Source organism: Colossoma macropomum, unplaced genomic scaffold (assembly GCF_904425465.1).
Source record: "Colossoma macropomum unplaced genomic scaffold, Colossoma_macropomum, whole genome shotgun sequence".
Lineage (NCBI taxonomy): Eukaryota > Metazoa > Chordata > Actinopteri > Characiformes > Serrasalmidae > Colossoma > Colossoma macropomum.
The window spans coordinates 37,757,502-37,774,479 of record NW_023494795.1 but is presented as its reverse complement, the minus strand read 5'-3'; the positions used below and the strand labels follow the sequence as shown (position 1 = coordinate 37,774,479).

General features: G+C 40.3%; 1 protein-coding gene across 9 annotated transcripts in view; it reads right to left on the bottom strand.

The window, feature by feature from the left end:
- Positions 1 to 10,576: 10,576 nt before the first annotated feature.
- The window catches only part of senp6a (SUMO specific peptidase 6a), a 33,167-nt gene continuing 26,765 nt past the window's right edge, over positions 10,577 to 16,978 (bottom strand). For all 9 annotated transcript variants that reach the window (XM_036582354.1, XM_036582355.1, XM_036582358.1 and 6 more), the window contains 8 exons: positions 16,237 to 16,359; positions 16,041 to 16,133; positions 15,555 to 15,880; positions 15,289 to 15,365; positions 14,339 to 14,427; positions 13,965 to 14,033; positions 13,510 to 13,660; positions 10,577 to 11,500 (listed from right to left, as the gene is read on the bottom strand). In XM_036582354.1, the coding sequence (XP_036438247.1) occupies positions 11,270 to 11,500; positions 13,510 to 13,660; positions 13,965 to 14,033; positions 14,339 to 14,427; positions 15,289 to 15,365; positions 15,555 to 15,880; positions 16,041 to 16,133; positions 16,237 to 16,359 (1,159 nt within the window). In that variant the 3' untranslated portion in view covers positions 10,577 to 11,269. The remainder of the gene's footprint in view (positions 11,501 to 13,509; positions 13,661 to 13,964; positions 14,034 to 14,338; positions 14,428 to 15,288; positions 15,366 to 15,554; positions 15,881 to 16,040; positions 16,134 to 16,236; positions 16,360 to 16,978) is intronic.

The following is a 16,978-nucleotide window of genomic DNA, read 5'->3' as shown; positions in this document are numbered from 1 at the left end:
TCCTTCCCACACAGCCACACGAAGCCACAACCGAAGTCCTGAGCCAATGGAGCGCCGTGACGTCAGGCGCGGGGCCGCGCACCGGCGCGGTTGCGTCACCAGCAGGGCGCGCGCTCGCTCGCATCGCCGCGCACACGGACTCGGTTTAGAAGATAGATTGTGTGTAAGAGATAAGATGAGAAAAGATCTTACATACTTTTATATACACACATGTGTGTGTATATATGTGTATATATATATATATATATATATATATATATATATATATATATATATATATACACACAGAGAGAGAGAGACAGAGAGAGATTTGAGAAACACAGAGTACTGTGTTTGGTTAAAGGGCAATTTCACCTACTTTTAAAAACTGTCAGCATAATGAAACAGGTAACAAAGCCATTCAGAGTGTTTGGCGTGAAGCGCTCCAGCCTAAAGTCAGAACTGTTCACAGTGGGGGTGATAGGAACCAGACGTCTGGAGCGTTTAACAACCTTTAATGCTGAAAGCTCCATCACATACACAAAACGGTAGTAAATAGTTTAAAGAAAAGGTTTTGGCCCAAATTGTATGTTTTAAACTCCGTTCATGGCAGAGAGGTACATGCAGGGTGTTGTGAGACAAAATAGTACCTAAAGAAAACTTTTTTTTTTAGATTTACCACTGTTTACCATCATCAACATTGCAGATGAAAACTCAGAAGACATGTGGGTCCACTGGTGGTTCTGGATAGTAAATAAATTGGCTGTATTTGTGTTGTAGACACGGTGACCCCTGGTTCCTATCACCACCACTGTGAACAAGTCTGACTCGATATGTTTCTCTAGAATGTAGTATAAGTTCATGCATGAATAACTTCATGTACAAAATGTTGTTAATTAGGTGTCATTTCTGTTTAAGACATGTGAAATGCAGTATTAAATGGTGAAGGACTCGGTCATCCTCTCAGTTCTGGAGCTGAATCAGGTGAGAGCAGGGAAACATGAACATGTACAGTATGGACTACAGGACGGGGGCTGGGAAATACTGAGCTACCAGGTCTGCTAGGTGTAATAGAGCAGGAAAAAATGCTTACATTGTAAACTGTGAAGAGCTATTTAACGCTCTTGTGTTAACCAGCAGTTTTTATGGAAAACAGAATTTTTCACTTTTTAAAAAAAAAATAAAAGAGTTTGATGTAGTATGTAAACAGTGTTAAAGTTTCAATATGTACTTTTCACTCCCCAGTCCATGCAGTCCATATATGGACACTGAGCTGTTTTGGATCTATTTTTTGTGATGTCACAAAAACCAACACATTTACATTGTGCAAAAGTCAGAGACCCCCCTTTGTTTATTTAATTTCCAGTCAAAACAACCAATAGGTACAAGTTGTTAATTTTTCAGCATCAGGAAAAAAAGCAGAAAACATATTTAACACAAAATTAAAAAGCCTCAACAACTAAAGATCAGCTTTTCAGTACTCAGTGTGTCCAAGCTTTACTTTTATTACAGCTTTCATTCTCTTCAGGAGACTCTTTGTTTTTTTTTCAAATAAATCTGCATACTGGATAAATCTGGATACTTTTCCACACCTCCAGTTCAGTCTTAGAGGTTGGTTGAACTTGATCTGCTTCTCATGATCCAAATGATCCCAAACACATTCAGTGATGTTGATGCCTGGACTCTGAGGTGGTCAGTCCCTTGTTATGAGAACACTAGCAGCTTCTTTGATCTTCTTTTTTCTTCAGTAAGAGCTTCTTGTCAGCTGCTCATTCTTTCAGACCCATAGCGCTGAGTTGTCTTCTCTCAGTGGAAGGATGGACAGAAACAGCTGTGGATGTTTTCAGATCTGAAGCAGCTTGATTTTCTCCTCTCTCTCAAAGACAAAAGCATTAAGTAATGTTTATCTGATGGGGACAGTTTTGAAGGTCTGCCCAGTGTTGCAGGTGGTTGTTAGGAGGCCCATTTTCTCTGTATCTATCATACTTTGAACTCCAAACTCCTGTTTCTGTTACTTATAACTTTACTCTTCCTCATGCACAGGGATTCTCTTATATCTATCTTACTGTTCTTCTCCTCAGAAATATCTCCTGAAAAATGAATAACTTGTACTTGGAAATTAAACGTTAAAAGGGTGGCGTTTGCACAGTACTGTAAAAAGTGGAACAGGGCCGAAGGTAAAGTGTTTTAGAGCTTTAAATTGATGTCACATTTAGCTTTTTTTCATTTAAACAATTTATTTGCAAATCATTTATTTAATTAATATGTTAATAAAACCACTTAAATTTTTGTCCACTTTTTAGATCAAAATAAGAAACCATTTTCTTACAGTGCACAGCAGTGCAGCTCCACCACTTCATGCTGAAGCTCTAAGGGGTGTTTCGGCCTGGACTTAAGTAAGTGCAGAGCTGCCCACAAGGGAGGGCAATAAAGTGCAAAACTTTCAGGGACCCAGCTACTAAGGGGGGTACAAGAGACCAAGAAATGAACTCCGAAAACATGACAAAAAACCTGGAAAATAATACACACACACACATTTTCTAAGCCTCTTATCCTTCTGGGTCGCGGAGGGGAAATAATAGTCTTCCTCAAAGTTTACCACAATTGACCAGAGCTGATCCTGGCATATTTTAATGGCTATGTATTAGTTAAACTTGGGAGAAAGGAGCAGCTAATATATGTGTTAGAGTCCTTCATTATCATACACTGCAAAAAGTGTTATTTTAGCAAGTAAAATGATTTTAAATCTGGTTCATATACACTATGTGGCCACAAAGGTATGTGGACAATCCTCCTAATTATTGAGTTCAAATGTTTTAGTCACACTTATTGCTAAGAGGCCTATAAAATCAAGCACATAGTCTTGCAGTCTTCATAGACACACACTGGCAGTAGAATTGGTCGCACTAAAGAGCTCAGTGACTTTAAATGTGGCACTGTCACAGGATGCCACCTTTGCCACAACTCAGTCTGTGAAATTTCTGCTCTGCTAGGTCTGCCCCGGTCAACTGTAAGTGCTACTGTTATGAAATGCAAGCGTCTAGGAGCAACAACAGCTCGGCTATGAAGCGAAAGACTACGCAACTCACAGAGTGGGGCCACTCAGCCCTGAAGCATGTAGCAAACCGCTTATCCTCTATTGCATGACTCAGCACAAAACTTGTGCATCGGGAGCTTCATGAAATAGGTTTCAATGGCCGAGCAGCTGCACACAAGCCTTATATCACTGTGCAATGCCAAGCGTCAGCTGGAGTGCTGTAAAGCACACCAACATTGGACTCTGGAGCAGTGGAAATCTGTACTTTGCAATGATTAATTATGCTTCGCTATCTTGCAGTCTCATTGAGAAATCTTGCTTTGGCTGATGCCAGGAGTGCGGAATGCATAATGCCAATAGTAAAGTTTGGTGGAGGAGGGATAATGATCTGGGGCTGTTTTATAGTGTTCGGGATGAGGCATACAGCATACAAAGACATCTTAGACAATTATCGGCTTGTAACATGGTGGCAGCACTTTGGGGAAGGCCCTCTCCTGTGCCAGCATGACTGTGCCCCTGTGCACAAAGCGAGCTCCATAAAGCGGAGGAACTCCAGTGTCCTCCTGCACAGAGCCCTGACCTCAACCCCACTTAACACCTCTGGGATGAACTGGAACGTTGACTGTGAGCCAGGCCCTTTCATCCGACATCAGCGTCTGACCTCACAAATGCTCTTTTGACTGAATGAGCACAAATTCTCACAGACACACTCGAAAATCTTGTGGAAAGCCTTCCCAGAACAGTGGAGGTTGTTATAGCTGGAAAGGGGGCCAATTCCATATTAATGTCCATGGTTTTGGATTGGGATGTTCAAGCAGCTTATATAGGTGTGATGGTCAGGTGTCCACATACTTTTGACCAGATAATGTATCAAATATGTCTAATTTTGAGATTCTGAGATAATTTAACTTGTTAGTAGATATTTACTTGTTTTAAATGATTTTATTAAGGAAAAAACTTTTCACTGTATCGGCAGATAAATTGGCTTCAAGGATATTTCTTACAACAAGCAAAACTATCTGCTAATACAGTGAGATAATTTGACTTACTAAATTTACTCAAAACACAAAACAGTCTAGAAATAAGTTCAATAATCTTATAATAAAGTTTCAACAATCTCAAAATGAGAAACAGTAGATATATTGACTTGACTAAAGACAATATCACTTGCTAAGATACCACTTTTGCAGTGTATCAAATTCATAACACTACATAATGATTATTTCACATAAGCATGCCAAATAAATGAAAAGATATCAGATCAGAACGTACACGGGGTGCTGGAGCCTATCCCAGCGTTCATTGGCCGGAAGGCTAGAAACACCCTGGACAGGTCACCAGTCCATCACAGGGCAGATATTTCTATAAGTATATCAAAAAAATGTAAAGGTATCAAAAATGATTTTAGTGCAGCATTTTAGAATGACAGCTGAATCATCGGGCCAGTCAATAAAATTGGTCCATAAATGAATATTAAATGTTCTATAAAAGCAGTTATTTAAACAAAACTACAGTGGGGTTCAATTTGAAACATTGTATTTGTTAGATTTTCTTTGTTTTAATTTTTTCAAGACTCTAAAACTTATTTCTTATCACAATCTTGATCTGACTTCAGGTAGAGGGGGGCCCTTTCAGTTCATTTCAGGGGCCCAGACATGGCTTAGTGCAGGCTTAGGTGGCATGACTTCTGCTCTACAGTGCTGTGGTTCTTCCTGCTCTGACACACCTGATTCAGCTCCAGAAGGGCTTCAGGGCTTTAGCTTTAGCTAATGATGAATGAGAAATGCTAAACTATCTGTGAAACACTGGTTTAGATACAAATCCCACAATAACTGCTCTCAGGATCCAGTGCTGGGACTCAGTGGGTGTTTTCAGGAGCTGGGGTAATCCCTGTGGGTTCACTCTCTCGAACGCTTATTGATCATCAATTTTTAAGCGACCTGGTAATCCCATGCCGCCCGTCGCTCTTGCTTTCACCCCAGAAAGTCCTCTTACGCAAGACCGAAAGCTGATCCATGCTGAGAGAAGCTCATTAGGTCATGCATGTCGGAGTGGGTACAGCTGCAACCGAGTGTAACGGGGTCAGGACGTGGCTCCCTCCTCTGCTGCTGTGTCTTCTGTCTGCCCTCCCTGCTAGAAAAAAACAGCACACACCAGAACGGCTGGTCACCAAAACCAGCATATGTTGTTTTTTGGATGCTGGTATGCTGGTCAACCAGCATGACCACGTTGGGTGACCAGCTAAACCAGCTTTGACCAGCGTGGAATTCATGCTGGTTTTTTTTCAGCGGTGTTTTTCCAAAGAGAAAGAAAGAGAGAAAAGAGCCCCTTTGTTTTCATTGATGATGCAGGGACAGTTCACACTCGTCCATCTTCACTAAGCATCATGGCGCAACTGCACAAGCTGCACAAACAGCTTTTCTCCTCTCTGACGGAAGCATTGACAAATTATAATCGCACAGCGGACGTGGAAACGGGGGCACTTGACTTTTTCAGGGCCCGAGGAAGGCCAGCGGTGTTTATCTAAGCCGGGTGATGCTGGATCCCACTGATCCGACTAAAGCTTTTAAAATATTTACACTGTCGACTGTGTCCATTATTGCGGCGAACGCTGGGCACATCAGCAGCTTAGCTCTATTTGCCAGGTATGCCGAAATGGACCGTTTTATCTGTGCTATGTTCAGAAACGTTCTGTTCCTTCCTCTGCACTATTAATAATGTCTACAATCACAGAACACAAAGTCTCTGCAGCTTTATGTGTGTTATCGTTGGCCATGAGGCCTGATATACTGAAAATCATTAGAAAGTGTTTTTAACCTGTTCAGCAAAGCCATTTTTTTCCCAGTTAGACAGCAGTTTAGAGGCAGAACTCCAAAAATTGTTGAAAAGTTTTGCATAATTAAACGGTTAAGATGTAAACAAAGTCATTCAGATTTCTTTGCTCTAGAGAAACTCTTCTATGTGGAGAATTGTTCACAATGGTGGTGATGGGAACCAGACGTCTGAAGAGGTTAATGCCTCTAAAAGCTCCCTCACAGAAAGATATTAACCAAAATGTGAACGGTTAACACTGCATGATGTCTGAGACACTGTTTCATGATAGTTTTGAAAGTTTCGTATTTTTGTTTTTAATCCATTCATGGTGGAGAGGCACATGCAGACCAACTTTATTCAGATTTACCACTATTTCACTGGTCATTTTGGACAGTAAATGAAATGGCTGTATTTGTGTAGTAGACATTAGCCACGTTTACATGCAGCCTGATAATCCGTTAATAATCCGACTAATAGCTCAATCAGAATAGAACACGTCCATGTAAACACCTCAATCGGAATAGACTAGTCTGACTGAGGCCATTCGGAATACAATTTCTATCCGATTGAACGAGGTGGGTAAACTTCTAAATAATCCGTTAAATAGAAGAATAATAGCCATGTAAACGCCTGAATCCGATTACATTCCAATCGGAACGTGCAAGTATGTTCTGCGCATGTGCGTCGCGTCATGGCGAAAGTTTATACCGTTCAACATGGCAGGAGCAGAAACTGGGTCTGCAGAGGAGAAGAAGTTTATGCTCTGGTCTTTAAAAGACGGCGGTGGGACGGACGTCCAGCTTATGTGTCTCAGAACACGACGTCTTCCTCTCGGCCTTCTTTAATAAGGACATGTGAAGGACGTTTTCCTGAGTCTGACATCATTTTAAAGCAATTAAAACACAAGCGCGCCAACAGGAAACTCATATCACGCGGACTGGACCTCACGTGATGTTCGCTGTCATGGTAACGTTTACTCTAAACGCTACTCCACGCATGCGCGTCATTTTGCATCGGATTACTTGTAGTGAGCATGTAAACGAAGATTTTCCATCAAATCGTTGAATAGAGTGTGCATATAAACACCTCAGTCTGAATCTGTAATCGGATTGTATTCAATCGGATTGGCAAAAATCTTTACATGTAAACATAGCCATTGTGACCCCTGGTTCCCATCACCACCACTGTAAAGAAATCAGAGTCTGTAAGTTTATCTACAAAGAGCCATTTCACTTCAAACCACTCTGACTGACCTTGTTTACATCTCAATGACATAATTATGCTGAAATGTGGATAAATCATTAGAACTGCCTTTTACAGTCATTCTGAAATCAACACTGATAGTACATGCTGTTCAATCTATTCTCTCCACGGTAATGACGAATCGAGGACTGCAATTATACGGCTGGAATAAGATATTCTGCATTAACGTTAGCTCTCTGCCCGCACCCCGCCCCCAAAAATCCACCCTAAAGCAGTTGCAGTTTACCACAAGTTGCTCCCACCTTCAAGATACATGATCAGAAGTGACCCCTGGTTCCTCACCACTGTAAAGAGATGACGGTCAGACAGTTTCTGTATAATGAACCATTTTACATCAAAACTCTGAATGACTTTACATCTCAATAACTGAATTATTTAGAAGTGTTGACCTATCAATGGAATTCCCTTTTAAAGTCAGCCTGAAATCAAAATGGATGTGTTTTGGGGGGTTTGTTTTGTTTTTATGTGGATTAAGATTAGAAGTGTTTCACACATTGATGGATTTGCTGATGTGTGTGACATTATGTTTTTACCGGAGCGCTAAACTGGGTTTTTAACGTCAGGTGCAGACTGAATACTTTTCTGCTGGTCTGGACGGCTAATTAGCACGACCAGTTATTAAAGTAATAAAAGCTACTGAGAGCAGTCCGTGCAGACTAGATTAATCTGTGTCTGAGAATTATAATAAATCAAATGTGGTAAAAATTGGTTGAGTATTAAGGAAGTTGTGGCCGATTTAATCCTGAGACTCATCATCTCTCAATACACGTGAATTTGTTCACAAGCGGATCTTGACCGCTCCATCATGGCGGACGCGCAGACGCATCGCCTCAGATAGAGAACAACAGACAACACGGTGTCTAGGAATGTATATCTATGCTCACAACCTCTGGAAAACCCTCTGGTGCCAACCAATCTCGACTGCTAGCCTAGCCACTGAGCTACTGGCTAATAAATACAACCAAGGTTGCTTTGGTCTAATTCTTACCTTTGTTGACAAGCAGAATCATAAAGAAGGACAATTCTATCTGTATTCAGCACAAAATGGACAACAGAAACAAGTTTTTTACCCTTTCAGGCAGAAAAAAGAAGAGAAAACGGAGGTACTGTACAGCCAGGTAGCTATCTTTTAACTTTAGCTTTTAGCTTGGTTGACACCCAAAACAAGTTTTTTTTTACCACTTTAGCCAGAGAAATGAAGCCAAAATGAAGTACGGTATCTAGCTAGGTAACTTAGCTACTTTGCTAACAGTAGCTTTTAATTTTTTTTTTTAGTTTTAGTCCTCCTCATCTGGCGAGTCATTTCTGTTGTTTGAGAAATCAGTTCTATCCACTGTAATGACAGCTACTAACGTTAAACAGCTGCAATAAGGTATTAAACTTCCTAGTAGTAGCATTAGTGGTCTTGTCTTCCATCATTCAACTTAAAATAACCCCCCACCCAAAAATCACCCTAAAGCAGTTGCAGTTTTTCAAAGGTTGAAAAGGTGCTAAGTTGCTCCCACCTGCAAGGTGCATCATCAGAAGGGGGTCTTCCAGGTCTTTAAACTGGAAAATCTCACTCTAAAGATTACTGAGGTGCAGCTGTGGGAGGCAAGTTGGCATGTTTACCACAGATCTAGAGATGGGTAAGTCGTCACTGTGGCCGGAGTGGCTGTAATATATAGATCATGGATGGCACCTAATTATTATATGGCAAAAAAAGGAGATTTAAGAACTGCAATGAATCAAGGATCTGTATGGAAGTCCGGAGAGGCCACGAGCTGTTGCTATAATCGTTATCTTGATTAATTATTAATGAATTATCTTGTGATCAGGATAACAACTTTGTTTTTTAACTTATCTTGAGATCACAAGATAATTAACCTGTTATGTCAAGATAACAGTCGTAGGTATCTTGAGATATCAAGTTAATTATGAACTTAAGATAACTCTTATCTTGACATAATGACTGTCAAGATAACTTTGTTATCTTGAGATCACAAGATAGTTAACTCGTTATCTCAAGATAACAATCCAGAAAATTATAACTACCTTATGGCGTCTCTGAACTTCTGTATCTCTGTGATGACAGAAGCTGGAAAAAGGATCACAGCTGTGAAGAATTAAAAGCACTAAGCAAACAAACGTCTCTCACCTCAGCATTCGTTATTTGTTTCAGGCATCAAGCACTGAGAAATTCCTGAATTCACTGCCTTAAAATAAACTGCTCTCTTATAAATGAATCAGGTTTACCATGAGATTTCCAATCAACAAACTTCTCAGTAATTTTTCCAGAGGCCTTGTGTGTGATCATGTTCGATAAAATCTTCGACAGGCACCAACTAGCGGCTATGATGCCCTCAGGAGGACGTGTATATTAAAAAATAATAATAAATAACAGGTCAATATGAAACGTTAAAGATGTTTTCACAACAGCATCAGAAGCAATCTGATACTAGGTATGCATCGGTCCGATTATCCGCAGAAAATCCTGGTTTGGATGTTAGACGGGGAAAAAAAGGAATAAAATCTAATCCAATCCTGTAACAAACCTGTCCTGAAATAGCAACACTCACGTTGTGTGAGTCATGTTGTCAGCTGTGTATTTCCTCCTGTAGTGCAGTATTAGAAGTGGCACGATAGTCTACTTCAGGTACCTGCGTTAATTAAAAATACAGTAGCACCAAACAGTATTTGGACATTTGTGTCATACATAATTTAAGTTCGTTGTTTTTCGAAGTAAAATACCAAACTAATTTTAAACAGACCATTCCAACACTCATTTTCTTTTCAGTAGCATTCCAGCTCACCCAAGCCACCACCACAACCCCAGACTTTGTTGTTTCCACCTTTATGGCAGCCGCAGTGCAGTCTGGTTGGACTTTCTCCACACCGAGAGCTGAGTCTGTGTTGATGTGGTGCTAAAAGCTTCTCTGAAACAAATGTTTTGTTAAACATTTGAAGTCACCTAAAAAGACATCATTAAAGATTACCAATGGTTAAAGTGTCAGTATTTTTGAGGCCACTGTCTCTCAAGGTTTCAGTATCAGTCATCAGTGCTATGTCTATAGGTAAATAGCATACCTAAAATATACTGACTGCACCCTCATAGTCCACCAGAAACACAAGGACGGAGATCTTTTCAGTTTACAGATGGTCACCTGTCCGATGTAAAGATATAAAGTAAACAATAAGGTAAGCAGCAGTGTTTATATTCCACTTTTGTATAGTCATCACTATGATGGCTAATTGTTGGGTAGCTCATACAGTGGAGTGAAGAACCATGATGGATCTCGTGTGAAGGATCCGCTGATCGTCAAGAAAAGTTGTACAAGACATTTAATTCGTCTGAGCTTCTTGTCAAGTGCTGTAATTATTTTCTTATTTATTTACTTTATGAAATAATTATAACAATTAATTATTGCAGACGAATAAAGAATAGAAAAGAGAACTTGTTACGGACACTTCAAATGCTTGTATTTGTATGAACTAAGGCAGATGTGCACTCTTGCATCTCAAATAGTTTAATATTGAAAATGAAGTCCACCTACGTGTGGTCACATCGTATAAAGCTTCGACAGGCACTGACTAGCAACTGTGTTATGCCATGAGGAATTAGATGTTTATAAAAAAATAAAATAATAATAATAATAATAATAATAATAATAATAATTCCAGATTGTGTTGGATATTTAGTCTACAAACAACAGCAAACTGTTCTATACAGTCAGAAGCATGAGTTGAAGTACAAACCGAACAGGACATTAAACAGTACTGTAGCTAATCCTGCAGGCTTACGGAGTGACCAAGGCCATCTGTGCCCCTCATGAAGTCATCACATTAACGAATACTTTTTAACCCCACTGATGGCGCAAGAGTGAGACGTGAGATGATGAGACGTCAGTTCCACAAAGGCGGCAACAAAACCCCCAAAAAGAAAGCTAAAGAAAACAAAACAAACAAACAAAAAAACCCTTCCAGCGTATGTACATGTACATTTTATTTAATACAAATTAAAAAGTGTTCTTGCTCTTTTGTTAATGAGGGAGGAACGGAAACAGTTTTCAGAAGAATTAACGGCGGAGTCGTCCAGCAGCGTACAATCACAGAGGGCCCCGGCTGGCCGCCGGCTTTGCGCGAGGCCGGGCCAGCAGGACCACATCATAGTAAGAGCATAGCAGCATGAGGTGGAGCTCAAGAGCTGATTGGTGGAATTAGATCAGCTGACTCTAAGGCGTCTCCAACGTCCAGGTCTTCGCAGGGGCTGTCACAAGGCTCCGCCTGCCCAGAGTTTTCCCTGTCCGATTGCTGTTCAGACTGAATCTTCAGAATGAGCTCCTTGATCTCGTCACGTTTAGTTTTCATCCGTTGCTGGGGGAACCAGTCCAATAAGGTCATGGGGAGATGAAAACTTGGTATAGGATTCTATTAAATAGATAAAGACAGAAAAAAGATATTATTTAACATGTATTATAATTAGCATATTCAAAAATTTCTAAATATACACCTCTGTATTACAGCCTGGTAGCATTATTTTACATACAGAAGCAGCACAACCCAAGAATGTGCACCATGTGCCTGTTGTCCTTCAAAGTATACACTAAGACGGTTTTATTATAAAGCTTTAGGACCTTCTGATAAATCATAAGCAGTCACCAGGCCTTGTGTACACACTATAGTAAAAACCTTTTATTCTCAGTCTTTTAAACAGTCTTGATACATTGACTCTGAAGTGCTTGTGAGTGCTTGTAAATTTTACTCTCAATGTTTTCAATATATATTACCATATCTCAGTATTTGATATATATATGTCAGTGGTATTGAATTAATATAAGTACTGGTACTCTATGCTGTAAGTCCTACAGTCCTGGTACAGCTCTAGACTGTTAAAACTGCACTGCAAGTAACCCTACAGGAGTATTTCTAACAACATGACACACTTTATAGAGTAGCATGTCACTGTGGATTAGAGGTCTGTTATTAGGGATGTGCAGGGGTGGTCCAGTACTCTTAACCATTTAAAATGGCAGTATTCGAATGCTGAAATCACTGTTTGGGTATTCTTTACATTTCATCATGGTAAAACAGAAAACAGACAGAAAAAACAATTCTGTGAAACCGAAATACAAGTGCCTGAACGTGAGAGCGTGTCAACGATGTGGCCGAGAAGGTGGAGATACTATGGCTGCATCTCTAACAAGCCTAACTACTCTAGATGATCTTAGCCAGGTCCAATGACAATATACTGCTCTGACAGACAACATGCTGGCACATCATCCACTGAGGAGGAAATAAGACTGCAAGTCCTCGTCAGCATCCAACAGATCCAACATCACCAAAACATACTGATTTCCCTTGGCTATTTCTGAATGATAATACAAAACATGCTTTCAAGTATATTCCTCTGTGTGCTACTACATTTTTATGCAACACCAGTGCTGTCAGCTAAAAGGGTAAGCCTACAGCCCTACATATTTTGGCCAAAGTCAGATTTTTCCCCCCTGCTGTTTTTCCTTCCCAAACATCCATTCATGAACCTCAATATCAAAATAAGTCGAAATGCAAATCCCTATCTGGTACCCAATCCGAGCCCAACAGGACCCGACAAAATAGCGGGTTCTGAGCTGGCTTTGGGCTGATATTTCACAATTACTAATAATTTTTTTTGAAGTAGATGTTTTTATTTGAAAGGTTCTCAGACACAGACCGTCTCTCTCATGGCATTACAGCTTATAGCTGCGTTTGGAATAGCTCCTGAATTTGAGGAGTAGGGTAACATGAAATGAATGAAACAGTACATCGGTAGCAGTCACACAATGGATAATGAGAGTGATGTGTTTAGTTGGCAGAAAGGACAGCAGATTTTTCCCCTTGCTTTTTCACTTCGCCTCAAGTGTGTTAAGCATTTCTACAATAGGAAGGAAGTTTAGTGCAGTGGAGCTAATAGCTGAGGGAGATAGTGTGGAAAATAGCAGTTTATCTCAGCAAGATATTTTCTGTTGATCAACTCAAACACTAAAGGAAAGCGCTGTGAAACTGGGTGCGTGATAATTTATCTGTTATTGTGTGTGATCGGGTTTGGGTCAGGTTTCAAATTTGGCAGTGTTGGTAGGACCTGGTCTCAAAATCATGGGTACAGGTCAGGTTCAGACTTCAATTTCATGCCCATGCAGCCCTCTACCACGGATAAGATGCTCGTTATCTACCAAGATTGTTATGCAACACCAATACGAACACGCTGGTATAGATGATACAGATACTAACTCTGTACATGAGCCACAATATACTTATTACAAGCATGTTGTTTAGCCTCATAAGCATGCAGTAACAGACCTGTTAGCCATATGCACTTATTACTGTGGGCCAATTCCACACTGAAACTGCACCAGATCCAGCTGGACTTGTCACGACTGAATTAATTTTTTCAACTGTACCTCGAAGAAGCTCTCCACATACTGCAGGACATAGACGCCACAGTCGCTGAAGTTGTCCTGCTGAGGCACACGTGGGCTGGAGCCCTTCATCACATCCTTCCCAAAACTCCTCCGAGAGCCCTTCTTCACCTCCCACTCCACCTCCAGATACCTAAGTAAAAACAAAGTCATGTACAAATACCCATTTTAAAACGTACATACTGTTCTGGGCAAATGTAAAGCAACAACGTTTATACTTTCCCCATATCCTAATGGAAATCCAATACAATCACAGGCCTATGTCTTCCAACTGGGAACCTAATCCCATCATCGAGTATTAAATAAGTGTAATCAGTTCTCAGTGCAGGAAGTTAATTCTCTGCGTACTGCATGCAGTGACAGAGTAAAACATTCATTAAGATCAATTATCTGAGGGCTAAATCACAGGCTAAACAGCAAACCAAGTGGTGACCTACTCTCGCAATGTTTTCACCACAGTTGATCTTGCAGGGCCACGCAAGGAGTCCATGATGAGAATACAGGGTCTGGGAAATGAGGAACGCACAACAAGGAAGTAAAGGTACCATGCAAGTTCATCATAACCTCTCATTCATCGAAATATAAAATAAACACATTCATTATCTTTACATTACTATATTATTGATACACTGAAATGTAGTGTAGACCAGATTCTGATATTGTTTGACGTTTTTCTCTTCCTATAGGTACTACATGCATTATACACAGTCCACTTAAACCCAGGAACTCTGCTTAAAACTATACTGCCACCTAGTGGCAAATAATCATATTGCAAGATACTTAATAACCAGCGGTTAAGGTGCATACTGACTGTTTGCAGATGGTGGGTCTGGAAGTCCACTCCATGCTCTCTGAGGCTCCAGTGTCATCTGCCAGTGTTCCATCCTCACTGCACTCATCCTGACAGAGGCAGCGAGACAGTGAAACACTAATAGACTACAGTACAGAAGTGTTCCCCAAGTTGCTTCGTTCGAGTCAACACTACATTAAAAAGCAGTTTTTTTCTAAATTTCTGCATAACTAAATCTTTAAAATGTAAACAGTCTGAGTGTTTGACACAAAATGGTGCAATCTACACTAAACTGCCAACTCAAAAGTCTTTACAGTGGTGGTGATGGGGGCTGCGATGTCTACAATCCATAACATAGTCTTTTATATATACTGTCCAAACAACCAGTGAACCTTGATAATGGTAAAATAGCGGTAATTCAGAAAAGGTAATATTTCTTTGGGAACCACACTGTCCTACACCCTGCATGTATCCACCTCGAATATAATGATGATTATGGTAAATTATGCTATGGTGACTCTGTAGTACATTTTCTGTGGATACTATTTTGCCTTACATGCATCACTCTGACATTTAAAAAAAGGCATTTTAGGTCACAATCTTCTCAAAATTATAGCAAAACAATGTCTCAGGCATCAGGCAAAGTAATCATAATAGGAACAGTACTTTTTGGTTGCATTAGACTCTTCAGATATTTGGTCCCCCTCATCACCACTGTGATTCTGACTAGTTTCTCTAGAATGGAACTTTTCACATCAAACTACTCTGAATGACTTTACATCTTAACTATTTTAGTATGCAGAAATTTTTGAAAAAACAGGAATTCCTCTTTAAGCTTAGCCCAAGGCAAGTTATAAATACACCTTGCAGTATTTACCTCTGGAATCTAACTACCTGCAGAAGCATGTGAACAAGACACAGAATAACTGTTGGACTAGAAGGGTAGGGGAAAGATCCACAAAGACACTTACATGACATGAGCTTTGGTCATCAGAGAAGGTGCCAGTGTCATCGGTGCTATAACACACACTGATTCTGTGCAAAGCATCTTCAAAACCAATAAGAAAACATTCAGAGATGCAGATTTAATAATAAACAAATGTCAAAAATAAAAATGATAATAATAATGATGATGATGATGATGATGATGATATCAACAACAATTATCTTTATTAATCCACTGTCCCTGAGACAGGCTCCTCCAAATAATGGTGTCTCAGACTCTTCTGCGACTCACCCGTGTAATGTGGCTGCACTTTGACCTGTCCGTTCATCCCGTGGGCGCAGGAGTGCTCTGGTTTGTGGGCACAGGGAGGCATGCTTGCAGGCTGTTCACAAAGAGCTTCTTCTGCATTAACCTCAAACTGATTGAAGGAAATTGGTTCCGTATGTGGAGAGGGTTCCTCTAGGCCTCCATCCCTCATGACAGAACTCCCGAGCTGGGCTGAGGGTGGGGCATTTCCCCGGGGCTGGGATGGGGGCTGAGCCTGGTACAGAGGGTTGGGCTCCACTTGAACCCTCTCTAGACCTGGGAAGCAGATCACTGCAAGATACCAGTGGGCTCTGATAGAGTAAAAGAATACAAAGAAAACCAGAAAAATGGAGAGCTTTAGCTATACTGTCTTTATTTATTTTTTTTACACAACAATGTTCAAAAGCCTAAAGTTTGCATAATACGTCACACAAGTGAACCCCAATTACTGATTAGAAAACAATGGCTTACGACTCATTGATGGGGACGAAGATAAAGTCCTTCTGAAATAGATCCACGTGCCGCGTCCACGTTTTAACGCGGTTGTGCTTCCTCTTCTGTATCCTAGGCAAGGTTACAAAAAAGAAAATTAGAGCTGTCCCACAATGCCAAAAACACTTGAATTTAAACTTGTCAGACTGGTCATGACTGACTGAAAGGAACCTACGGTAGGTTGGTTGTGTCTTGTGCATTTCTTCTCTCTCTCTGATTGAGTCTCTTGTAGAAGAAGGAGCTGAAAACATGGCTTTTGTGGGCATCTTCCTTTTTCAACTTCTCTATAAACAAATACCTGCAAGTAGCCAAAAAAAAAATATAATATATATTATTTTTACATATATATTGACCACTCAAAGATACTTTAAAACATTGTGAAACAGTGGGTTGCGATGCATCACCAGCGCCAGCAATAGAGGGTCCATGTACTCCTCAACCAAAGCACTCTCTAGTGATATTCAGATCAGCTCTGTAAACATTACCAATATATTATTAATTGTTATAGCTTTTTATTTTTAGAAAACTGCCGCTGTAACTGCAACATCTTTACTAACTGTTTTTTTTTTTATATGCATCATCGCGTGCTGCTCACTAACAACGCTACGAACTGTCCAGGAAATCTGACAAAATACATGTTGTTTGGTACATTTATGGTCAGCGATGCCATGCGATCCCTGCTACTCCAAACTTCAAATGTAATACAGCAGCAGAGTCAGTAATACAGCACACTGTATCGCCAGCAGAAGTGGATTACAGATCCTGCCTTGCAATGCTCAGAAGTCCTTGTTGCTTCCGCTGATAAAAATTAAGAAAATTACTGTGATGCATGGTTAGTTAAGATGAAGGGGGGTCTAAATCTAGATTTTTTTTTATTTTTAGAGGGGGGTGAAAAAAGTTGAACCGCTGGGCTAGTT